The following is a 27,334-nucleotide window of genomic DNA, read 5'->3' on the forward strand; positions in this document are numbered from 1 at the left end:
ATTTCTTTAGCCAGAAGGTAGTGAATCTGTGGAATTCATTGCCACAGACAGCTGCTGAGAACAACTTAATGGGTATATTTAAAGTGCAGGTTGATATGTTCTTGATTACTTAGGGTGTCAAAAGTTAATGGGGAGAAGACAGAAGAATGGGATTGAGAAGGATAATAAATCAGCCATGATCGAATGGTGAAAGCATTCCTAATTCTGGCCTAATTCTGCTCCTATCCCTTATGAACATGGCATCTGATATCAAAGAAGAAGGCAATACACTGCCAATACTACCATTTGACTGTAATTTGATTTTCTATCCTGATCTACACTGTTCCAACAGACTAGCATAAGCTCAGCCAGTTGCGAAGCTAGCAAAGTTGCTGCCTCACAGTGCCAGAGACCAGAGTTCAACCCTGACCTCGGGTACCGCTGATATAGAGTTTGCACCTTTTGCTTGTAATTGCTTGGGTTTCCTCTGGATGCTCTGGTGTCCTCCCACATCTCAAACATTCAGATAGATTAATTGTCCACTGTAAATTTTCCATAAGGTACAGGTGAGAGGTAGAATCAGGGTGTGGAGAATGATGGGTATGTGGGAAGAATAAATAAAATGGAATTGGTGTAGAAGTAGTTGAAATGGGTGGCTGAGAATTGGAATGAAATCGATGGGCCAAAGGGCTTGTTTCTGTCCTGAACCACTTGATGATTGTCTCATCTTCCAACAAGGCTCTGTGACTTCAATTATTTCAGATTATTAGCAAATCATGTTCTTAAATTTCAATTTTTCCTCTTCCTAGTTCTAGATTTGATTTGACTTCTTCTATTTATAACTCTTCCAGAAATCCCTCCTGTAATCTCACTCATCTTGCTCTACCACTCCCTTGCTCTCCTCCTCTTCCCATGTTCTCCACAGCAAAAGACTTGTTTGATTTTTAACTTCTCTCCTGTTCTGATGGAAGTTCATCAGTCTGAAAGATGAATTCTGTTTCTCTCTCCACAGATGCTGCTTGACCATTTGAGTGTTTATCTTCAGAACCATTAGCATTGGGAATAACCGCTTGGTGATAATAGCATTGGGGATAAACAATCAATAGGCCAGGCAACTTCAGTGGAGAGAGAAACAGTGTTAGTGTTTCTGGTTGATGACCTTAAGGATGCAAAAATATAAGAAAAAAATCAAAGGATAATACAAAGGGATGATTATTTAAAGTTATACATCAGCGAATGAGCACGTTGCAATATCCTCTAACATTGCATATTTTTACTCACCAGGTGATTCACTCTGTGGCTATAACAAAAAAGGATTGAGGTATTAATTCTACAAAAGCAAACAGTAGAAGAATTACCAATTATTTGTGCACATGATAAATCACAGTTATTAACAGGTTCATTCATAATTTATCTTGAACAAATGAACTCTGCAGAGTGTGTGGTGAAAATATGGTCCAAGGACACAAAGATGGAGACCAAGCAAATTCCCAAGGAATAGCTACTACACACTCGTTTTTCTGATGGAAAGGAGCTTCCATACTTCCATATTAACTCTTGACATAGGAGGAGACAGTTTGGCCCAACAGGCCTATAGCAGCTCTCAGAACATTCATACCAGACGTTCACTTATTTCCTGGTCAACCATTCTCCTGATCTTCACATCAATTCCCCTTGGATTGTACCGCTCACCCATACACCAGGGGGCATTTACTGTAGCCAATTAAACAGGAACTTCTACATCTTTGGGTCTTTGGGATGATGGTGGGGAGGGGAACTGGAGCACCCAGATGAAATTCATGTTGGCACAGAGAGAACATGCAAAGACAGTCTCTCCTGCCATCACATACAGATGGCACTTGAGGTCTGGATTGAACCCAGTTCACTGGAGCTTGGCAGCAGCAGTTCTAACAGCTGACGGCTCTGCCACCTTGGCTTGAGATTCAGCTGATGACCCCAAATCCCTTGCAACTTCGCCTGATGCCAGCTCCACTTCAATGCTGAGGATGGTACACACAGTAACTGAGGTTCAACATGAACAACAAGGACTGGACTTACCTGAGTATTGGACTGTCCAGAGCATTGCTCAGCAACTGAAAGTTAACAAAGTAGGTGTTAAAAGCAGCTCTGTTCCAAGTTAGAATTTGGCTACATGGAATAGTTAAAATGGATAACAAAACAATGTTTCTGGAGTTATTAAAATATTGACAACAAAATTAATCTGGGAATGTGCTGGGGAAAGGAAATTTATGGCAGTGTGGTGACTGGGAGGTGGGGGAGGATCATGGTGTTGGAGAATATAGGTGGTGATGCAAGATGCAGTTAAAGGAATGTGAGGGTGGGAGGGTTAGAAAAGTGGAAGAAGGTGAAAGGAAAAGGTGGCAAATTGGAGGGGACAAGGATAGGGGACAGGTGGGTAGAGGGTGAGGGCATTTCATTTTCTAAACAGGATTTTTTTATTTCTTGAAATTCATTCATGTATTGTAGGACTGGCAACAACTTAATGAAAGCTGAGTGACAGAGTTATGTTATGTTGTAACTTTTCTTCTAAAATTTTACCACGTTAGTTGTAGGAACAGGCACTAAGAGTTCGATTTGAAGAAGTTTAGTCAAAAGAATTACATAATTTGACCTCACAGTGTGAGGTGCTATGGATGAAGAGAGTCAGTGAGGTCTGCAGTAATCCAAAGTGCTGAGGTTGGAGAAGTCCAGTGGCCAGGGTCATCCCATCCTATGAAACCTTTTGAAGATGACCTGACTAATTCCAATAGCAAAAAGCCTTGTGGGAAGATCAAGTCAAGACTGCTGCACTCAACCTGGAGCCAATAAAGGCAGCAGAGGAAAGACTGCCAGGATAAGAAAGCTTGTGCCACGAATCCAATGAGAATAGATAGATACTTTACTGATCGAAAGGAAATTACAGTGTCACAGTAGTATTAAAATTGCACAGATACAAATATTAGAAGAGAAGTTAGAAAGAATTAAAAACAAATAATCAATCTAACAGGAGGAGGGGATCATCACTTCCCCAGCTATAGGTTGACTTATTATAGAACCTAATGGCCAAGTGTGACCTCATATGACACTCTTTGGAGCAGTGCAGTTGCCTTAATTTATTATTAAAAGTGCTCCTCCGTTCAGCCAAAGTGACATGCAGAGGGAGAATAGGAGCAGTAGTAGTCCACTTGGCTCCTCAAGCTGGCTCCACCATTCAATATTATTGTATATTTAATACTTAAGTAATGTCTGAGTAATCTTGTATATATGCTGGTTGATTAAGCAATCTTGTTTGTTTAAATAATTAATTATGGGTTATATGTATAAATAAGAGAATTGCATAAGTCATCATAATATCACATGATAGGGCATGCCTCGCTTAAAGTAAACATGAAGTTAGACACAAATTCCCAGCCTCCTGTGTTTTCCTTTAAATTAGTTTAATATTTTGAAGTTCCAAAACAGAACATTTGGTGACGAGGTATTTTTAAAATGAACCCGAGATGACACTGACCTGTTGGAGTGCAGTGAAACAGTTGAGTTTTAAAAAATTAGTGCAGCAAGGAACTGTGTGTAAATAAGAAACAGCCCAGCACATGCAGACTGTCCAGCTGGAAAAACAGCAGCAAATGGAGGACTACATGTGTTCATAAAGAGTGAATACTGGGTGATAATAATCACAAAAAAAGCAGAAATGGCTGGCTATGTCAGAAAAATTGACATTTGATTATATAAAAGATATCTAAAATAGGTATACTGAGCTAATTCAACAATATTTTGAAGCCAATGAGAAACAAATACTAATTTTGCTGAGTGCATTGGGCTTAAAGGCATACAGTTTGCCTTGAAGTTTGACTGTAACGCAGGAACATTTAGAACCAATACGATCGTTGATTACAGAACTTTTACTGGAGAAAAGATGACTCCTGTGGAAATTACATCCGTAACATGAAATACAACAGCCAACAAACCACATTGAGCGCTTGTATGTGGTAAAAACAGGAGGACCAGCATTATAGGTCATTGTGATCTATTCATCCTTCAGCATTGTGATCGGCTGAAATAATTACAATTTATGGAGATCCATCCACTGTTTGCAGGCCACATTTCCTGCAATGAAGCCAATTGAAAGTGAATTAAGAATGGCACTGAACATGCCACAACTGTCACTATGCTGAACACAATGAACCATTGCCGAACAGAGGACAAACAGGCATTGGTGCCAACCTCTGTGCCTCTGATTGGAAAGCATATTGGACCAAGGAAGGACCATGCTACTCAGAGGAAGCGTGAATGCGACAAAAGCACTAGTAACCCACCAACCCACCTCCCGTACACGCAGGTGCTGTGAGAATCGCGTTTATGCCTCGCGCCGGCCAACAGTATCAAACCCACAACAAATACCGGTATGAAATACACTTTAAAGAATTTACTAAAATTAAAAGAGTATTAGGCAATACAATATATATATATATACAAGAAAAAAACAAAAGGCGCCAACTTATCAAAGTTCAGTCAGTTTAGTGCACTCGTTGGAGCTCAACCAGCGAACCATTCGACTCCTCGTCGCTTGCCCTCCCGACTTCCACGTCTTCCACCTCGGACTCCCCGGTGGTCTTCCGAGCGCACGTCCTCCTTCCTCGGCGTCTCCCTCCCGACTCCCTTCACCCCCAAGCCCGCGCAACCCCTCCCCCAAGTTCCCAGCCTCACAAAACACAATAACATTCCCCATTGATTAACAAATGAATACAATTACCATATCAGCCATTCTAAAGCGAAACAACGGCGAGAGAAACATTTAACAGACAAAGAAACATTCCTACTCATAACAAACCAAAGAAGCCCTTTTTAGTAACATACACAGGACATTGTACATTCTCTCCCCACCAGCAAATGTCATGCCCTCATGGCATTACTAGAGTTCCCCAAAGCTTCTTGCAACACACAAAACCCAACCCAGGTGCAGAAAGCAGTGACATAACTACCCAGAGCAGTAGAAATCACACTCGGTTCTCCTGGTACCACATATGTCAACCGCTCCGGGGGGCACCTAATCCTCTGAGATCTCCATACCCCTTCTGCCCCACTGGGCTCCCTCTTCACCTGCGAACCCACTGTCTCGGACACCCTGGCACATCTGTTCCCGGTGACGGTAATGTCTAGCGCACCAGTGAGGACCCCTAATGGGGAGGGATCGGAGCATCGAAGGGAGCTGACCGCTTAAGTCTTTAACTTTGGGGATTCCCCTGTGTCGCCGGAGTGGAAATGCAGGCTAGTGGAGAAGATGCTGAAGATGGAAGCTGTTTTTTTCTCGGGGCGAGTTTGATGTTGGCTGCTCCAAAAGCACTCACCACACCATCCGGGTGACAGAGGACACCCCATTCCGAGAGAGATCCCGGCGGCTGGCTCCGCCAGTTGAAGGAGGCCGGAATCATAGCTGAGTCCCGAAGTCCTTATGCGTCCCCAATAGTGGTGCCACGGAAGAAGAATGGGCGAGTGCGCATGTGTGTTGACTACAGGATGTTGAATCGGCGAACTGTCCCTGATCAATATACTGTCCCAAGAGTCGAGGATGCGCTGGCCTGCCTGAGCGGTGCGAAGTGGTTCAGTGTGCTGGATTTAAGAAGTGGGTATTACCAGATCCCGATGAGTGCGGGCGATAAAGAGAAGACCGCTTTTATCTGCCCGCTGGGGTTCTTTCAGTTCGAACGAATGCCCCAAGGCATATCGGGAGCTCCAGCCACCTTCCAGAGGCTCATGGAGAGAACTTTGGGGGATATGAATCTGTTAGAGGTGCTGGTGTACCTGGATGATTTGATAGTGTTTGGATCGACTTTGGAGGAACATGAGGAGAGGCTGTTGAAGGTGTTGGGCCAGCTTAATGAAGAAGGGTTGAAACTTTCCCTGGACAAATGCCAGTTCTGCAAGTCGTTGGTTAGCTACGTTGGCCATATCATTTCGCGAGAGGGAGTGGCTACTGATCCAACCAAGATAGAGGCCGTGACCACCTGGCTGAGACCCCAGAAAGTGGGCGCTCTGCGCTCATTTTTGGGGTTCTGTGGATATTACCGGCGATTTGTGAAAGGATACGCCAAAGTGTGTCACCCGTTGACTCAGCTGTTGTGTGGCTATCCCCCGGTGGGAAAGAAAAGGACGGGGGACCAGAGGCAAGACGCTGGAGGATACTGGAACCCGGCGGAACCTTTTGGCTCGAGATGGGATGATCAATGTGAAGAGGCGTTCCGATCTTTGAAAAGGGCACTGACCCAGGCCCCGGTGTTGGCTTTTGCCGATCTGCAGAAGCCATATGTGCTGCACACGGATGCCAGTTAAGAGGGTCTCGGGGCTGTTCTGTACCAGGAGCATTTCAAAGCATTGAGGCCGGTAGCCTTTGTCAACCGAAGCTTGTCGCTATTGGAGAGAAACTATCCCACTCACAAGTTGGAGTTCCTGGCGCTGAAGTGGGCGGTGGTGGACAAGTTGGGCGATTACCTGTACGGAGCCAAGTTTGAGGTGCGAATGGATAACAATCCTCTCACTTATATTTTGACTTCGGCGAAGCTGGATGCCACAGGACATCGGTGGCTGGCGGCCTTGTCGGTATATGATTTCAGCCTGAGGTACCGGCCCGGAAGCAAGAATGTCGATGCGGATGCGTTGTCACGTCGGGAGCTGGGGGAACATGAGAGGGACGAGGAGTGGGAGAGTGTCCCTGCCCCTGGAGTGAAGGCGATGTGTCAGTTTGCTATCACCGTGAAGGCCAAGGGAAGAGGGAGGCTGGAACGAGCCGTGGACCATTTGGGGGGTTTTGACGATGCCATACCCCTAGCTTACTGTGACCTGACCGCACTGCGGACTAAACAGTTGCCGGAACTGAGTCCGGGGGAAGCGGCAGCTGCTCAGCAAAATGACCCGGGCATTGGCACAGTGTGGAGAGCGGTCGAGAGGGGGGATGGGGCGTTGGCTGAGAAGGCGAAACACCCATTCGTGCCCCTGTTGTTGAAGGAGTGGTCTCGGTTGAAGTTAAAGAACCAAATCTTGTACCGGGTAACGGCGCCTCCGGACCAACTCCACTGTTGGCAACTGGTCCTGCCGGAGGAGTATCGGCAGACTGTACTCCAGGCCCTACATGATGATTCTGGACACTTGGGGGTGGAAAAGACCTATGGATTACTCAAAGACCGGTTCTACTGGCCCCGGATGAGGGGGGAAGTCGAAGAATATTGTAGGGGCTGCAGTCGTTGCATCCGGAGGAAGACCCTGCCCACGTTGGCGGCTCCACTGTCGCACTTGCAGAGTGCGGGACCTCTGGACCTGGTATGTATGGATTTTCTGTCGATTGAGCCTGACACCAGCAACACCGCGAATGTCTTAGTCATCACCGATCATTACACTCGCTATGCTCAGGCATTTCCCACTAAGGATCAGAAGGCGACGACAGTGGCGAAGGTGTTATGGGAGAAGTATTTTGTTCATTACGGCCTTCCCAGGCGAATCCATAGCGATCAGGGGCGGGACTTTGACAGCCACCTTATCCATGAATTACTGACTATGCTTGGGGTTGAGAAATCCAGGACTACCCCTTATCACCCACAGGGAGATCCGCAGCCGGAGAGGTTCAACCGGACCCTGTTGGATATGCTCGGGACGCTGGAGATTGGGCAGAAAAGCAGGTGGAGTCATCATATTGGACAATTGGTTCACTGTTACAATTGTACTCGCAATGATGCTACAGGATCATCTGATGTTCGGGCGGGAAGCGAGGTTGCCCATTGACTTGTGTTTTGGGGGTGAAGTGGGTGAATTACCTGGGAAGTCCCATCTAAAGTATGTGTCCGACATGAAGAGGGAGTTACAGCGGGCGTACAAGTTGGCCGAGGCGGCGGCTACCAAACAAAATCAGAGGAATAAGATGCGGTATGATCGAAAGGTGAAGTTTGTTCAATTATTGCCGGGCGACCGGGTCCTTTTACGGAATTTGGGACTCCCTGGTAAGCACAAGTTGGCAGACCGATGGGTGGCCAGCCCCTATGTAATAGAGAGCCAGGTGCCAAACCTGCCAGTTTACCGGGTGAAACCTGAGGATGGGAAAGGGCCTATCAAGGTACTCCATCGGAATCACCTGCTGCCGCTGGGTCAAGCGGTGCAGGTGGATACGGAGCCAGAGTGGGAGGTTACGCCCAGTACAAGGACTCTGCGAGGGCGCAGAGAAAGGGAAGGGACCGCTGCTGAAGAGCGGGGATGGGTCCCTCGCCCGGAAATGGCTACTGATTCGGAAGAGGACGACTCAGATGAGTGGCCCCTGTTCCCATTCGCTGGTGCTCCAGTACCAGGAGAGGAGGCTCCTGGCCCTTCCCATACTGAATTGGGTGAGAGGAGGGAAGGTCTTGAGGGTCAGATGGAGAGGCAGCCAACATTGGTGGGAGAGAGGGTGGAGCCCGAGCGTGAGCCGGAGAGATCTCAGGTGAGGGAGGACCCCCGTGAGGAAGGGGGTGAGGGTCTGTCAGGAAGACCTGGGGTGTCCGAGACAGTGGGTTCGCAGGTGAAGAGGGAGCCCAGTGGGGCAGAAGGGGTATGGAGATCTCAGAGGATTAGGCGCCCCCCGGAGCAGTTGACATATGTGGTACCAGGAGAACCAAGTGTGATTTCTACTGCTCTGGGTAGTTATGTCACTGCTTTCTGCACCTGGGTTGGGTTTTGTGTGTTGCAAGAAGCTTTGGGGAACTCTAGTAATGCCATGAGGGCATGACATTTGCTGGTGGGGAGAGAATGTACAATGTCCTGTGTATGTTACTAAAAAGGGCTTCTTTGGTTTGTTATGAGTAGGAATGTTTCTTTGTCTGTTAAATGTTTCTCTCGCCGTTGTTTCGCTTTAGAATGGCTGATATGGTAATTGTATTCATTTGTTAATCAATGGGGAATGTTATTGTGTTTTGTGAGGCTGGGAACTTGGGGGAGGGGTTGCGCGGGCTTGGGGGTGAAGGGAGTCGGGAGGGAGACGCCGAGGAAGGAGGACGTGCGCTCGGAAGACCACCGGGGAGTCCGAGGTGGAAGACGTGGAAGTCGGGAGGGCAAGCGACGAGGAGTCGAATGGTTCGCTGGTTGAGCTCCAACGAGTGCACTAAACTGACTGAACTTTGATAAGTTGGCGCCTTTTGTTTTTTTCTTGTATATATATATTGTATTGCCTAATACTCTTTTAATTTTAGTAAATTCTTTAAAGTGTATTTCATACCGGTATTTGTTGTGGGTTTGATACTGTTGGCGGGCGCGAGGCATAAACGCGATTCTCACAGCACTTGCGTGTACGGGAGGTGGGTTGGTGTGTGGCTGGATCTCCTTTTCCCCTAGACATATACCAGCCTGTTGGGTAAGTGTTACATTTTAAAAATGTATCTTCCTCCTCTTTAAGTACCCTAATAATCTAATTAGGGCAGAGGGCTCCAGAGATTAGCCACCCTCTACAAGATGAAATTTTGATACTTCTCACTTTTAAATTACCACTTCCTAATTTTGTAATTATGTCACCTTTATAGAGACTCTCTCACAAGTGGAAACATCCGGACTTTCAATCTGTCGAGACCCCATATTTAAAAAGATTACCTTCTAAACTCGCAAGAATAAGATCTATTTTCTAGAAATTTCTTTAACTTCTGGCAAAGAATGAATATTAACTCAATGTTCCAGATTACAGTATTTGAAAGGATGTGCCTTACCTTGCTGGTCACTGGGAATTTCCCACTGCAAAAAGGAATTGGAAATAGACTCATAGATTAATGTAGCACAAAATCAGGCCCTTCAGCCTAATTGGTCTCTGCCAACCAAGCTAGTCCCATTTACCAGCATTTGGGCCGTAACCTTCTAAAACTTCCTATTCTATTTACCTGCCCAACTGTCTTTTAGAAGTTGTTACTGCATCTGTCTCAATTATCTCCTCTGCTAGTTCATTCCACATACACAGAACAGGACAGCAAAGGAACAGGCCCTTCAGCCCACAATGTTGTACTGAACTATTTAAACTAGTAATTAAATGCCAAACCTACACTAATTTGTTAGAATTAATTAAAATAGTTTTACTACTCCCTAATGAGTAGTAAATTGAACACAGCAATAAACAAATGTGAGTCACTCACATTTCAGAATGTAATATTCCAAATGGAGAAGAGACATTTTATTCAATTTTCGCATAGTTTATTCAGCCACTTCAGAATTCAGTTAGTGGCTATCCACACTATTGTGTTTGGAAACTAGGAAAGACAGCAGATTTTTTCTCCCGGAGAAAAGAGACACAGATGATGTTAGTGGACTAGTTAGGTTGTGTACGTACTCATTTTATTAATGACTATATTTGGAGGAAAATCCAGAAGACTACTGACCTGAATGTATGGTATATTCCACAGCTGCTGTGATGGGATTTGAAACTGAATGCACTGGAGTGTCAGTCCAGCGTGGTAGTTTAGTTGTTTGGTAATGTAACTAATCCACTACATTGGGAAAAGAGACCACGCCACTTTCATAGTGACATGCGACTTCAAGTGATGTTAATTGGGTATTGAATGCTTTGATTGTAATTTTTGGTTCATTTTGGAAATCTTTTCAGTTTTCAACTGAAAATAATGCTTTGTAAATCAACATTCACAAGATCTTTACAATGTGGGAGGAAATGGGTGCACCTGGAGAAAACAAACATGGTCCAAGCCCTGATCCTAAAGCTGCTCTAACTTTACAAATTAAACACTTCAATGAACATGAATAATGAATCTTCATAAGTCAAAACTAAATTAAAGGTGATGAAATTTATACTAACCATCTGACACTAGTGATAAAAATGAACTGTATTTTCTGCTTACCAACATAATTTCAAAGTCTGATTCTTTGTTAACTGCCAACGTTTGCTGCATATTTTCTGATCTCGTATTTTTCTCTTCTGATTTCTCAGGTTCTCTTTCTAAATCTTTAGCACACTTTCCCAATCCTTTGCCTTCTAAAATGCCAGTATTGCATCCAATTTTCTCAACTCCTTCCGTGGGCTTCATGGTTTCTTTGACGGCAACCACAGTCTTAATGCCAGATGTGATGATCATTTTTTCACATTTATTGCAAGGTATTTTTGAAGAAAATAGCACGGCAGAATCTAAGTTTTCGGCTGACCTGTAACAGCAGAATCAACAAATGCTCAGTTGCAGTTTCCCTAGTGTTGCTGAAATAGATTTTTGACTTCAATAAGGACATGGAGCAATGGAGTACTATAGAGAGAGTGCAGAGGAGATTTATAATTATGTTGCCTGGATTGGAGAGCACGCCTTATGAGAGTAGGTTGAGTGAACTTGGCCTTTTCTCCTTGGAGCAACGGAGGATGAGAGGTGACCTGATAGAGGTGTATAAGATGATGAGAGGCATTGATCGTGTGGATAGCCAGAGGCTTTTTTTCCAGGGCAAAATTTAACATGAGGAGGCATAGTTTTAATGTCCTTGAAAGTAGGTACAAGAGGGATGTCAGAGGTAAGTATTTTTACACAGGGAATGGTGGGTGCATGGAATGTACTACCAACAACGGTGGTAGAGGCAGATCCAAAAGGGTCTTTTAAGAGCCTTTTAGATAGGTACATGGAGCTTAGAAAAATAGAGGGCTATGTGGTAGGGAAATTCTAGGCAGATTCTAGAGTAGGTTAGGGGAGGGGAGGGAGGGGGAAGGGGAGAGAGAAAGACACACATTTGGTGTCTGTTGAGTTTTTTTCTGGGTTCTTTTGGGTTTCTTGTCTCGTGGCTGCCTGTAAGGAGATAAATCTCAAGGTTGTATCTTGCGACACACACAAAATGCTGGAGGAACTCAGCAGGTCAGGCAACATCTACAAAAAGAATACAGTCGATGTTCGACCCTTTGGCAGGATCAAACATCAAGTGTACGCTTTTCCTAGATGTTGCCTGGCCTGACCTGACTTCCTCCAGCATTTTGTGTGTGTTGCTCGGATTTCCAGCACCTGCAGATTTCTCTTGTTTGTGGTCATATAATGTGTACATACTTTGATAATAAATGTACTTTGAACTTTGATGTAATAATCTATAGGGATAGAATGTAAAATAAAGTTATTCACTGTATCTTTGCACAAGGGATAATAAATTAATTAATTTAATCAACAGGGTATACAGTATCACAACCATACACAAACATTATATCCAAAAGCCCAGCAGAAAGCCTAACCTGAAGAGAATGGCATTCACTTCTGCATGGACCAAGAATTTGCCCTTGGCCACTTTCTGCTTATAGCCTCTTCCTCTGCAAGGGAAGTTTCCATATAATGCTTGCTTGATATAGCCATTGTAGCCAGCTCCAACCTTCAAAGAACAGGTGAATGATTAAACTGGTAGCAGCATGCAGTTAAAACTCCAATTGTACCATATAGCCTACATTAAAATAAGGGACTACTTTATGTTTTAGTAACATGTCGTTGCATGCACTATTAGACGTGTGTTGATCTGTATGTGTGTGCCAAGTTCGGACTCCATCAGTAAAGAACCATGAAACTTAGTTCCTGTCTCCAGTGTTTTTATTAATAATATACCGTAGTTGTTTAAACAGGCCGTATACACAACAAATTGGCGACGAGAATTATGAACCTACATCTTATCGGAACCCTGTGTTTTAGTTGATAATGATACTCGGAGAAGAGAGAGAAGGGAGATGAAAAGGAGCGAAACACGCATCTAGACGGAGTGCGCTTGTGGTGCTAGCAAAAAGGACATGTGAGTCAAGTGGAACGTGCAGTGACTGCAAGGAGCTAGCTAAACAGAAAAAAAGGAAAAACAGGACTAAATTAACATAACAAAGATTGCGATGATTGGAACCATTACAGCATTTGATAATAGCATTGAAAACTGGGTAATTTACATCGAAAGAGTGGAGTTATATTGTGATGCTAACGGTGTTAATGATGAAAAGAAAGCCAGTATCTTTGTTATGGGAGCAAAAACATAGGGCTGCTATGGAGCTTGTTAACCCCTGAAAAGCCAGCTGACAAAACATTCAAGCAAACAGTAGACATTTTTCAACGCGTTTAAACCCCAAACCACTGGTCATTGCTGTAAGATTTAAATTTCACAAACAGAATCAGAGCAAAAATGAAAGCATTTCTGAATATTGTGCAAATTATCAGAACATTGTCAATTTGGAGCTGGTCTATCAGATGCATTGAGGGACAAGTTAGTGTGTGGCATGCACTGTGAAACCACACAGAAGAAGCTCCTGTGTGAAAAAGACCTCATATTAGAGAAGGCGCCAATATCATTGGAAATAGTAGTATGGGTTGCTTCAGACGTGACGAAGATCTGTGGAAGCATGAACTGGGTAACGGCGAGCAGCAGAGCGAAAGACCGGCAGAAATGGAAGACCCTTGTGGAGGCCCCATGTGCCACCTAGGCACAAAGGGTTCAGACGATGACGTTGCTTCAAGAGATACAACAAAAATCTCTGGAATATGCTACAAATAAAATGTCACTGAACAGAAATGAAGGAAAGAAATGTTACCGTTGTGGGAACATATCACATGACCCTGACGACGGTTGGTTTAAAGACAAAGAATGCAGAAACTGTGGCAAACAGGGACACATTGGCAGAGTATGCAAAGCTAGTAAACAGCAGAAAAAGGACAAAATACAGAGAAACAAGAAACCCCCAGAAAGGAAAATACAACAATGTACACAAAATGAAAGAACGTAGTTCTGATGAAAACTACTCAGACAAAAGTGAATTGTCTGCAACTTCGCAGCATGAAAGAAACAGATGATCAAAGGGTAATATAGATCACTCCACAAGTGGCAGGTGTGCGACTGAAAATGGAGTTGGACACAGGCTCAGCTTTAACAGTGATCTCTGTACACGACTACAAATGACTGTTTTCTCACATACCTCTGAAACGAACTAAACTACTGCTAAAGATTACACAGGACAGAGAGTGCGTCCTAAAGGTAAAATTAAAGTGACAGTGACCTACAGAGACAAAACACAGCAGCTAAGGATTACATTCCTTGACTTCTCTAGTGCCTTTAACACCATCCAGCCCAAGATCTTAAAGCACAAACTAACGGAGATGGGAGTAGACTCTCACATGGTGGATTGGATAGTGGACTACTTGACAGATAGACCTCAGTATGTGCGGTTGGGAGACTGTAGGTCTGACACAGTGGTCAGCAGCACAGGAGCGCCACAGGGAACCGTACTCTCTCCGGTCCTGTTCACCCTGTACACATCTGACTTCCAATATAACTCGGAGTCCTGCCATGTGCAGAAGTTCGCTGATGACACGGCCATAGTGGGGTGTGTCAGGAATGGACAGGAGGAGGAGTATAGGAAACTGATACAGGACTTTGTGATATGGTGCAACTCAAACTACCTGCGTCTCAATGTCACCAAGACCAAGGAGATGGTGGTGGACTTTAGGAGATCTAGGCCTCATATGGAGCCAGTGATCATTAATGGAGAATGTGTGGAGCAGGTTAAGACCTACAAGTATCTGGGAGTACAGTTGGACGAGAAGCTGGACTGGACTGCCAACACAGATGCCTTGTGCAGGAAGGCACAGAGTCGACTGTACTTCCTTAGAAGGTTGGCGTCATTCAATGTCTGCAGTGAGATGCTGAAGATGTTCTATAGGTCAGTTGTTGAGAGCGCCCTCTTCTTTGTGGTGGCGTGTTGGGGAGGAAGCATTAAGAAGAAGGACGCCTCACGTCTTAATAAGCTGATAAGGAAGGCGGGCTCTGTCGTGGGCAAAGTACTGGAGAGTTTAACATCGGTAGCTGAGCGAAGGGCGCTGAGTAGGCTACGGTCAATTATGGAAAACCCTGAACATCCTCTACATAGCACCATCCAGAGACAGAGAAGCAGTTTCAGCGACAGGTTACTGTCGATGCAATGCTCCTCAGACAGGATGAAGAGGTCAATACTCCCCAATGCCATTAGGCTTTACAATTCAACTGCCAGGACTTAAGAACTTTTTTTTTTAAAGCTATTATTAATGCTTTTTGAGTTAGTGATTTAGATGCATATCATATTATTACTGAGTTAAGTATTGTATGTAATGAGTTTTTGCTACAACAAGTGTATGGGACATTGGAAAAAATGTTGAATTTCCCCATGGGGATGAATAAAGTATCTATCTATCTATCTATCTATCTATCTATCTATGTACTGAAAAATGGAGGACCACCGTTGCTGGGATGTGAATGGCTCAGGAAAATCCAGTTGGATTGGTACACCATCAAGGCAGTAGTTGTATCAGCAAAGGAGATCAGCAAGGCTGAGAGACTGTCACAACCCATAGAACCATAGAACACTACAGCACAGTACAGGCCCTTCAGCCCTCCATGTTGTGCTGACCCATATAATCCTTTAAAAAAAGTACTAAACCCACACTACCCCATAATCCATTTTTCTTTCATCCATGTGCCTGTCCAAGATGCTCTTAAATACCCCTAATGTTTTAGCCTCCACCACCATCCCTGGCAAGTCATTCCAGGCACTCACAACCCTCTGTGTAAAAAAAACTTACCCCTGATGTCTCCCCTAAACTTCCCTCCCTTAATTTTGTACATATGCCCTCTGGTGTTTGCTATTGGTGCCCTGGGAAACAGGTACTGACTATCCACCCTATCTATGCCTCTCATAATCTTGTAGACCTCAATCAAGTCCCCTCTCATTCTTCTACGCTCCAAAGAGAAAAGACCCAGCTCTGCTAACCCTGCTTCATATGACTTGTTCTCCAATCCAGGCAACATCCTGGTAAATCTCCTCTGCACCCTCTCCATAGCTTCCACATCCTTCCTATAATGAGGTGGCCAGAATTGAACACAATATTCTTAAGTGCGGTCTCACCAGAGATTTGTAGAGTTGCAACATGACCTCTCTACTCTTGAACTCAATCCATCTGTTAATGAAGCCTATCATCCCATAGGCCTTCTTAACTACCCTATCAACCTGTGCAGCGACCTTGAGGGGTGTATGGATATGAACCCCAAGGTCCCTTTGTTCATCCACACTCTTAGGTAACTGACCATTAATCCTGTACTCAGTCTTCTGGTTTGTCCTTCCAAAATGCATCACCTCACACTTGTCTGGATAGAACTCCATATGCCATTTTTCTGCCCAACTCTGCAGCCTGTCTATATCCTCTTGTAACCTTCGACTACCTATAACTCCATCCACAACTCCTCCAATCTTCGTGTCATCCGCAAACTTACTCACCCATCCTTCCACTTCTACATCCAGGTCATTTATAAAAATCACAAATAGCAGGTGTCCCAGGACAGATCCCTGTGGCACTCCACTAGTCACTGACCTCCAGGCAGAATACTTTCCTTCCACAACTACCCTCTGCTTTCTTCCTTTAAGCCAATTTTTTATCCAAACAGCCAAGGTTCCACCTATCCCATGCCTCATGACTTTCTGGATGAGTCTCTCATGAGGGACCTTGTCAAATGTTTTGCTAAAGTCCATGTAGACCACATCCACTGCCCTACCCTCACAAATACTTGCTGACTCTGAGGAAGTGTTCATGAAAGGAATAGGAACTCTTCAAGGCATGAAGGCAAAGATTGAGATTGAGGAAAACGCATGTCCAAAATTTCACAAGCCAGACCAGTGCCATATGCAATCGGTCCTACAGTAGAGGCTGAGCTGAAAAATCTGGAGCAGACTGGGGTCCTATCAAAGGTGGATTGGAGTGAATGGGCCACGCCTATTGTTCCAGTGATGAAGAAAACCTCCAGCACAAAACCAGGAAAACCAAGCAAGGTGCGCATATGTGGAGACTTTAAAGTGACTGTCAACCCAGTTCTCCGCACAGTACAGTATCCTCTACCTCGTATTGAGGACATCTTTGCTTCCCTGTCAGGAGGGGAACATTTCACAAAAATCAATTTGACCCAGGCTTATCTCCAAATGGAAATCAATGATGCACCCAAGAAATACCTGACAATAAATACACACAAAGGACCTTACCAGTACAACAGGTTGGTGTTTGGGATAGCATCAGCGCCTGCAATCTGGCAAAGGGCAATGGACCAGGTCCTGCAGGGGATTCCAGGGACTCAGTGTTACCTGGATGACATCATTGTCACCGGCAAAGATGACGACGAACATCTTTCTAACCTTGAACAAGTGCTCACCAGGTTACGAGAATATGGGCTCAGAGCTAATTGACAGAAATGTGAGTTTTTCAAAAAGGAAATCTCATACTGTGGGCATGTGATCAACAAGGATGGCTTACACATGTCTCAAGACAAGATAGAAGCGGTGCTTAAGGCACCACCACCTGAAAATGTGTCTCAGCTGAGAGCATATCTTGGACTAGTGAATTATTACCACAAGTTCTTGCCTAACCTATCCACAGTCCTACACCCACTAAATGCACTATTACAGACAGGGTCACAATGGAAGTGGACTGAGAGCTGTGAGAAAGCGTTTCAAGAAACTAAAAGACTCATAACTTCAGAAGGGGTGCTCCCCTCCTTACCAATCTGACTGGCTTGTGATGCCTCATCCCATGGGATAGGAGCTGTGTTATCGCACAACTTTCCAGATGGCTCAGAAAGACCAATAGCCTTTGCCTCAAGAATGCTAACTTCAGCTGAACGCAACTACACACAGATTGACAGAGAGGCCCTAAGCCTCGAGTGGGGAGTCAAGAAATTCAGTCACTACCTGTATGGTCAAAAGTTTACCCTGTTGACTGACCATCAGCCTCTCGTGTCAATCTTCAACCCAAGGAAAGGCGTTCCAGTGATGACAGCACAAAGGCTGCAGCGATGGTCTCTTTTCTTGGGAGGTCACATGTATGACATTGAACACAAGGGGACCAAGCAACACGGCAACGCAGATGGTTTGTCACGTTTACCACTGCCGACTTCAGAGATAACTACACAAATGGATTCAGCAGAGGTCTTTCACACGATAGCGAGGAAGGAGCAGTTGTCAGTGTGTTAGGAAACACTAATGTGTGGTTCACGAGTTGTGATTCCTCCCTTGCTACACACCAGAGTGCTGGAGGAACAGCACAAGGGGCACCTGGGTACCGTGAAGATGAAAAGTCTTGCCTATCCCTATGTGTGGTGGCCAGGAATCGATAAACAGATTGAGGACTTGACCAAAAACTACTATGGATGTCAAAAGATCCAGAACACACCACCACAAGCCCCTCTCCATCCATGGGAGTGGCCCTCATCACCATGGCAATGAGTGGACATTGACTTTGCTGGACCATTCACGGACTCTATCGTTTTAATCGCCGTTGATGCACATTCCAAGTGGCCAGAGGTCATCAAAATGAAGACAACCATATCGGAAAAGACCATTATAGTTCTGAGGGCCATGTTTGCCAGGAATGCCACTCCAGAACAAATCTGCACAGACAATGGATGACAATTTGTCTCTGAAGAATTCCAAAGTTTTGTGAAGAACAACGGAATCAAGCACTTTACATCTGCCCCTTACCATCCATCCACAAATGGCTTGGCAGAAAGATTTGTGCAGACATTCAAGAAAGCCATCAAGGCAATGGACAGCGAAAATCGACCATTGCAACACAAGATAGACAACTTCCTCCTTGCCTATCGTAATGTAGTACATGCAACCACTAACCTGACTCCAACGATGATGTTTCTGAACAGGAACCTGAGGTCCCGCATGAATCTTCTCAAACCAGATGGACGGCGTGATGTGGAGAACAGACAGTTCAAACACTTGAACGCTAAGTCAACACGGAGCTTCAGTGTGGGACAGTCAGTTTTTGCACATGATTACCGGACTGAAAAGTTGCAGCTGGGTACAATTTCCACCATAGGCAGGCCACTGATGTATACAGTGGAGGTGGGAGAGAACGTATGGAGATGTCATGTGGACCAAATCCTGGATGCTCAGGTGAAAAGCACAACAACACCTTGCCCGGTCTCCCTTAACATAGAAGCAAACACTCCTGATGTGACCACATCAGCCTCATCAACAGATAAGCCTGTCATCAGTGCTGAGGACCCACCTGATGTACCTGTGGAGACTCATTCCCCAAAGCAAATGTTTCAGTCAGACATTACCCGGAGAGGCAGAGAAGACCTCCCCAGAGACATGAGTTATAAATGGGTCTTAGACCAAAAGTAAAAAAAAAGAAAAAGGCTTGTTATAATTTGATATTAAGTTTCTTTTTTTATAATTTGTAACCAAATGGTAGGTGTTTGTATGTTAAGAGTAAAGGTATTTGTTTAGCATAGTGCCCCAGTACAAAAACAGTTGATACACTATTAAAATAAAAGGGGAGGAGAGTACCGTATAGCCTACATTATAATAAGGACTACTTTATGTTTTAGTAATGTTATGAATGTACCACAGCTCTGAGGGGCTGAAGGGTGCGGGACCAGCCCCCTCCTTCCGGAGAATCGCAAGATCGCTATTAATTCGGGTCTTGGACCCAGGAAATGAGAGACAATGCAACGGATTTGACCATTGTTCTTAGAGGCACCTGTGTGAATGGCAACTCTATAGTACGTGCCAGCTATCAGGGACATGGACACCCTCGGGCAATGTGGGGTGGGGATTGTTTCACCCTACCTTGATTGACATTTTCAAATCTGCCAGTCATGATAAAAAGGAGACTGCAGGAGGCAGTGCTCCAGCGACGCACCAGACGGAGACACCATCGCTCATCGCTCCCGTAAGGACGGGAAGCTGTTCGGGAGCCACGTGTGATTCGGTTCCCCTAGCTTGGGACACGCGTGGCTGATAACCCCGAAAAGGATTCTGAACTGACAACGGGGAACTCACGTTCCCGATTCAACGCTTTGAGTCCAAAAGGCTGGCAAGTTTATTTTCTCTCTCCAACCCGTCAACACCCAGCGGTCCCTCAAACGGCTAAAAGCCTTCATGAACTGGCGAGACTTTTATATTTCCATCGGACAATAGTTTTACCCCTAGACAAACGATAGAGCTACTTCTTGTTGTTGATTACTACTATACCCGTGCTTTAGATTGAGTATTGATGACGTATATTATCTGAATGTTTGTATTAACCTTACTTTTGTGCCCCTTTATAAATAAAAAACGTTTAAAAATAGTACCATCAGACTTCAGCGGACCTCTCCATCTTTGCTGTGTTATGCCCTCGGCCCCCTCCTTTGTGAGAATCGCAAGAGCCCTAGTCAAGGGGGGGTCAACTGACCCAAGAGAGAAAGAGACGTGCTGAATAGACACAGGAAAATGGGAGAGAGAGAGAGAGACGTGCGGAAGAACACGTTCTCCCAAGAAGCAGAATAAAGGCGACATTGACTATTGTCTCATGGAGACCATGTGAAAAGCCCTCGGGCAAAGTGGGCTGGTTGAGAGAGAGATCGCATTACCTGCAACCTGATTGACACCTGCGATCCCGTGAAGAAGTATAAAGGAGGGTCTGAGGGGGGGAAACCCTCAGACGCACCAAGGAGACACCAAGGAAGCACGATACCGATTCCCGTGGGAGCGGGAAGCCATTTTGAAGGAAGCCACGTGCGTTAGATTCCAAATGTTGAATCTGTGGCTAGAACCAACGAAAGACTGCTTTTAACTAACAACGGGGAAGCCTGCTTCCCTGATTCCAAGGATTTGCTCTGCAAAGACAACGGGCAAGTGTTTATGCTTTCTAAATCATCTCTCTCTCTCTACAACGTGAAAACCCCAGCGGTTCCCAAAAGGGAAAAGCCTGCAAACTTCTGAGTGACTCTTTATATTTCAATTGGACTCAGTATTACCTCTAGACAACTATAGAGCTTATTTCTGATTGATTATTATTACACCGGTGTTTTAGATTGAGTTTTGACGATGTATATGATCTGAATGTTTTGTATTAACCATACGCTTATGCCCCTTTTTGAATAAAACGTTTGAAAATAGTAGCATCCGACTCAGCTGATCCCGCTATCTTTGCTGGTAAGTTACCTGGTTACGGGGTTACGTAACAGCTGGTAAGTGACCCAGTTATGGGGTTCGTAACAGTAACATGTTGTTGCATGCGCTATTAGGCGAGAATTGATCTGTATGTGTGTGCCAAGTTCAGACTCTACCAGTAAGGAACCATGAAACTTAGTTCCCGTCTCCAGCATTTTTATTAATAACATAGTTGTGTAAACGGGCCACATAGACAACACCAAAAATCAGCTATCTGATCATTCCAAAATCTCAATGTCATGCTATCTGGCTGACCGGGTAATGTTTATTACATACTCTTCCTACTCACCAGTTTTGTTGAACTCACTGGAACCCTGTTTCCTGTACTTCCTTCAAATTGACCAGTGTCCTGTTTCCTGTGCACCAAGATGACTGGGAAATTTGTTGTGTATTACAAGGTAATACATAAAATAGAGTGAATTAAAATGTTTAGCTGGGAGAGAGGATGGAAAGGCTGGGGCTTTTTTATCCTGAAACATGGGAGATTATGGAGATATAGAAAATCAAACGTAGCAATTAGTATCAGAAAAACAAGAACTTCTGCTGATGTTGGAAATCTAGGGTAACACAGAACAAAATGCTGTTGGAACTTAGCAGGTCAGGCAGCATCCATTGAAAGGATTAAAAGTTGATGTATTGGGCTGTGACCCTTTATCAGGACTTGAAAGGAAGGGGGAAGAAGTCAGAAAAAGAAGTTGGGAGTGTGGGGGTTGGGGTCGGAGTGAGAAGCTAGGAGATGATAGGTGGAAAAGCTAAAGTGCCGAAGAAGGAGGAATCTGATTGGAGAGTAGAGTGGACTGTGAGAGAAGTGAAAGGAGGGGCACCAGAGGGAAGTGATAAGCAGATGAGAAGATAAGGGGTAAGAGGGGAGTCAGAATGTGGAATGGAAAAAGAGAGAGGGGGAGGGGGAGAAATTACTGGAAGTTAGAGAAATCAATGTTCATGTCATCAAGTTGGAAGATACAGAGTCAGAATCTGGGGATGTTAGTCCTCCAACCTGAGAGTGGCCTCATTGCAGCAGTAAAAGAGGCCATGGACCAATATGTTGGAATGGGAATGGGATTGGAATTAAAATGGTTGGCTACAGGGAAATTCTATTTGTTGTGGATGGAATGAAATTGCTCAAAAAGTGGTCCCCCAATCTATATTGGGTCTCACTGATGTAGAACAGGCTGTACCTGGAGCTCTGGATACAGTAGATGATCCCGAAAGACTCACAGGTGAAGTGTTGCCTCACCTGTTTCAGTCAGGGAGGAGGTGAATGGACAGGTGTACAATTCCTCCACTTGTAGGGGTTGTGTCAGGAGAGAGATCAATGGGGAGGGACGAATTGACAAGGCAATCATGGAGAGAGCGATCCTTGCAGTGAGTGGAGTCAAATAAAATGTGTTTGGTGGCAAGATCCTGTTGAAGATGGTGGAAGTCGCAGAGAATGACATACTGGATGCGAAGGTTCATGGGCTGGTAGTTAAGGACAAGTACTTCTCCCAGAGTGAGGGAGTCTAAAACTACTAGAAATAGGTAAAAGATGGGAAGGGGAAAAATTTTAAGGGGAACCTGAAAGGGAACATTTTACATCGAGGGTGGCAGGTATGTGGAATGTAGAATGAGCTATCAGAGGGAGTGGGAGAGCAGGTACAATAAGAACAATTAAATGTCACTCAGATAGGATAATGGACAGGAAATGTTTAGGGGGGTACGAGCCAAATGCAGGCAAATGGGATTAGTTTAGGTCAGTAATTCAGCCAGCATGCATGAGTTAGGCTGAAGGGTCTGTTTTGATGCCGTATAAATTTGTGATTCTTTGGCCAATACATGCTGCACCACCTAGATGGACAAGGGCAGCAAGAAGATGGGAACACGTCAGCTTCAAGAACTCCTGCCCCACCTCATCCCTCACCCTTATTACACCCCCACCCAATACCAACTCGACTTTGAAATCTGTCACTGGTCATTGTGTCTGAGCCAAAATGCTGGAATTCCCAACACAAAAGTACCACAGTTATGTCTTTACCAGGTGATCAGCAGGAGTTCAAGGAGAGGCTTGCCCTCCCTTTCTCAGGTGTTGTTTGGAAGGGAAAGAAACACAAACTTTGCCCATTTCACCGAGATCCCAAAAGTTAATAAACCAAGGTGTTAAGTTTTACTCACAATGTACTGCTTCTGCTTGTCATAGATTATTGCTCCAATACCATTTTTTGGATCATCTAGATAAGAAGTTTAAAATTGTTAGAGTTGGTGCCAGATGTTCTTGCTCTGTTTTTGTTTTTTTTCTGCTTTTAACAATGCCAGTGGCCTGTATGTGGTCCTGAGAGAGTCATGAAACATTGAACCAGGCCCTTCAGCTTTTCAAGTTCATACTGATTTCTTCACATTCATCCTTCTTGCTTTGCTCAACAGGTCAGAAAAGTTCCTGAGCAGTAATTCATACAACTAAATTGAGAGCTAAAAACTTTACAGGCTAAGTTTAAAATTCATGATGGAAGGATATGGAAAGTAAAATTGAAATGATCTCTGGATCTAAAATGTGGGTCCGTAACCTAGCTTTAGGTAAGTGATGGAGACACAAGAGACTGGAATCTGAAGCAACAATTAAACTGCTGGAGGAACGCAGCAGGTGGAGCAGCAACAATGGAGGGAAATGGACAGTCATGTTTTGGGTTGAGGCCCTTCATCTGGACTGAAAGACAGAAGGGAGATAGCCAGTATAAAAGGGTCCATTGAAGTGGAGTGGAAGGGTAGCAAGAGCTGAACTGCAATAGGTGGATCCAAATGAGGAGGGGTGATTTTCTGATGGAGCAGGGGAGGGTGGAAATGGGGTCAGGCAGGGTGGTGATCGATGGATGTGACAAAGAGCCACAAAAGATAGGAGAGGGAGGTGAGAATGGAACCAAGTTTGGGAGGTGGGGAAGGGCAGATGGGAGTATCTGGTAAGGCTCTGACTACTTGTGCCAACCAGCTGGTGGGAGTATTCAAGGACATTTTCAATCTCTCACTGCTATGGGCGGCAGTTCTCACTTGCTCCAAAAAGGCAACAATTATACCAGAAGAATATTGTGAGTTGCCTTAATGACTATTGCTCCGTAGCACTCACATCTACAGTGATGAAATGCTTGAGTCATGACTAGACCAAACTCCTGCCTCAGCAAGGATCTGGACCCACTGCAATTTGTCTATCACCACAATAGGTCAACAGCAGACGCAACTCAATGGCTCTTCACGCGGCCTTAGACCACGTGGGCAATACAAACACCTGTGTCAGGATGCTGTTCATCAACTATAGCTCAACGTTTAACACCATCATTCCCGCAATCCTAATTGAGAAGTTACAGAACCTGGGCTTCTGTACCTCACTCTGCAATTGGATCCTCGACTTCCTAACCAGAAGACCACAATCTGTGTGGATTGGTGATAATATCTCCTCCTCGCTGACCATCAACTCAGTTATTGCTTTATCTTCTACTACATCAATGGACTGTGAAATGACCTAATCATTATGAACAATATATGACAAGTTTTTCACTTTATCTTGGTACATGTGACATAATAAACCGATTCCAATACCGATATCAAGATACATTATGCTGATGCCAATAATACTATACAGAATTTTGACTCAGTAACAAACCTGATCGAGCAGCCATGAGGAAGCAAAGTTGCAATGAGTGAGTAACATGGTCCAGGGACAATTCCTCAGTTTCAGTGAAAGTGCCATGGTTACAGTTCAGGAGTGCAGTATAGCTCTGGAGTGCAGAGGCTATTATGCATTCCTTGCTTGATGAGACAGGCAAGTCACAGTCTTTCCAATATTTTACCATCTCTTTTTCCAAGCTGGTCTTTAGGATGGAATTCCTACATTCTTTACATTTCTGTCTGCGAGTACGCTGGCAGATTATGTCAGTTAGCTTGTCATCAATGGGTGGCACATAGGGCTGCATAAAGGTGCTGCTGCTTCGGAAGATTTGGTTGACGTTATTAAGGTCTTCCTTATATTTTTTGTTCATCTGCTTAAATTCAGGCTCCTTGGGCCAGAAAAATACGGACTGAACCCCTCCTAGAATGAATGAGCAAACAACAGTTCTTAAGGTTAGATGGTTTATTAAACTAAAAATGAATCCATAGTTTTAAATAAATAAACAAGCACAGGAATGATAAGTACTTCATTTCAAAGCAAATCAATTTACTAACTATAATGTAAATCCCAGGAGTTTCCATTTGTTTTATAAATTAACTGCTGCTAGAAAGGAAACAAAAGGGGGTGTGGGAGAGAATAAGTTGCAAGGCCACAGGGAGAAGGGATAAGATATGGGATTGCTCTTATGGAAGTCAGCATGGACACACTGAGATGAATATTCTTAGTTGGTACTGAAATAAGTAAGAAATCTGTTGAGCCTCCACTCAATGGACTTTGTTTACATTTATCACTGTCTTGTTAAAGCAGGTAACATAATCATAGACCCGCACCCACCCCAGACATCATCTCTTCTCCTTGCCATTGGGCAGAAGATACAAGAGACTGAAAGCATGAACTACCAGGATCAAGAACAGATTCTATATTGCTGTTTTAAGATTACTGAACAGTTTCCTATTATGATAATGTGGACTCTTGACCTCACAATTTACCTCATAATGACCTTGCACCTTATCCATTGTTGGCAATGCTCCTTATCTGCAACCATTTATAATTTATTCTGCATTGTTATTATTTTTCCTTGTACTGATGTAATGAAATAAACTGCATGGATGGTATGCAGAACAATGTTTTTCACTGTACTGGTGCATGTGACAATATAAACTAATTTACCAATTTACCAGTTGTAAGTCTGCCCTTTGAAAGTAAGGATCAGTGAGAAAGATGGGCAGACTGAGGGTGTGATGTGGCAAAGATTGAATACATTGAAAGCTGCAGATCTGGGAGCACAGAACACTTCAAGCTGAGAAGCCAGCGGCTTGATGGTGGAAAAATGCAATTCCAGTGGTGTTATTCTAGGGAGGATGCTGACATAAGGAACATTGTAAGGACCTGTACAAAAGGGACGGGTTGCACCTGAATCCGAGGGGGAAAAATATTCTTGTAGGTAGATTTACTAGAGATGTTGGGAGTGGTTTAAACTAATATGGCAGGGAGATGGAAACCTGAATGATAGAGCTGAGGATGAGCCAGCAGATTTACAAGTAGATGATGGGTGTAACTTGAATGTAAGGAAGGACAAGCCAATGATTGGGTACAAATGCTGACAGAGCAGAGTTAAATTGTACTACAGAGGCAAAATTCAAAAGTGTGAAGAACTCAGGACTGAAGGAGTTGTATTTAAATGCACATAGCTTTCAGAATAAGGTGGACGAGCACGTGGCACAGTTAGAGATTGGTTGCTATGACATTGTGGGCATCACTGAGTTGTGGCTGAAAGAAAGCCATTGTTGGGAGCTTAACATCAAAGGATATACTTTGTATCAAAAGGACAGACGGGAAGGCATAGATGGTGGTGTGGCTCTGTTTGTAAAAGATGGAACTACATTTTTAGAAAGAGGTGACATAGGGTCAGAGAATGTTGGATCATTGTGGGTAGAGTAAAGAAACTGCAAGGGTAAGGGAATCATATATAGACCAAATAGTAGCCAAGATGTGGGGTTGAGATCACAAAGGGAGCTGGAGAAGGCATGTAATAAGGGTAATGACACAATTGTAAAGCCTGATTTGTATTTCTACCTCAAATGTACGTTGTAGGTACTGTGTACCCTACGCCGTAGGGTGATGTGCACCTCCCCAAAAAAGTAACTCACACATGGCGGTGACACAGACCACAACAACTGTGATTGGTCTGCTTGGTAGCATCGCATTTCCTCCTATGCATTTCTGGTTGCTTTTCTCCGCCATGTCTGTACACTGATGCAAAATAAATTGTTGGAGACAATGAACCAAATCATCAAATCTACCTGTCGGCATCCGAAAATATTTGAAATGCATTTCCTCGTCCATGTCTCTCATGAAGAAACTCAACACAGTGGCATAGAAACCCCACCGCCAACTAGCATTTTGGCAGTGAATTGCAGAGCAACGCAGACACAACAACGCATGCTCGCTACGGCATAGGGCTACGCATAAGTATAAATCAGGTCTATGGTGTAGCTCGTATGCACAAATATAAATCAGGCTTAATGGGGGGGCTTCAAAATGCAAGGGCATTGAGAAAATCAGGTTGGTGTCAGATCGCGAGAGAGGGAATTTATTGAATGCCTACAAGATGGTTTTTTAGAGCAGCTTGTGCTTGAGCCTATTTGGGGAAAGGCTATCTTAGATTGGCTGTTGTGAAATGACCCAGATCTTATTAGGGAGCTTAATGTAAATGAACCGTTAGGAGGCAGGAATAATATGATTGAATTCATACTGGAAGTAGA

At 44.3% G+C, this 27,334-nt stretch overlaps 1 protein-coding gene across 1 annotated transcript in view; it reads right to left on the bottom strand.

Annotated features, from left to right (window-relative positions):
- Positions 1 to 27,334, bottom strand: part of LOC140734666 (uncharacterized) — a 97,042-nt gene that overhangs the window by 45,606 nt on the left and 24,102 nt on the right. The window contains exons 6-12 of the mRNA XM_073058924.1: positions 24,564 to 24,989; positions 23,087 to 23,142; positions 12,179 to 12,312; positions 10,827 to 11,127; positions 9,693 to 9,717; positions 2,038 to 2,072; positions 1,261 to 1,279 (exon numbers count right to left, since the gene is read on the bottom strand). Coding sequence (XP_072915025.1) covers positions 1,261 to 1,279; positions 2,038 to 2,072; positions 9,693 to 9,717; positions 10,827 to 11,127; positions 12,179 to 12,312; positions 23,087 to 23,142; positions 24,564 to 24,989 — 996 coding nt within the window. The remainder of the gene's footprint in view (positions 1 to 1,260; positions 1,280 to 2,037; positions 2,073 to 9,692; positions 9,718 to 10,826; positions 11,128 to 12,178; positions 12,313 to 23,086; positions 23,143 to 24,563; positions 24,990 to 27,334) is intronic.

Source organism: Hemitrygon akajei, chromosome 10 (genome assembly GCF_048418815.1).
Source record: "Hemitrygon akajei chromosome 10, sHemAka1.3, whole genome shotgun sequence".
NCBI classification, from domain to species: Eukaryota; Metazoa; Chordata; class Chondrichthyes; order Myliobatiformes; family Dasyatidae; genus Hemitrygon; species Hemitrygon akajei.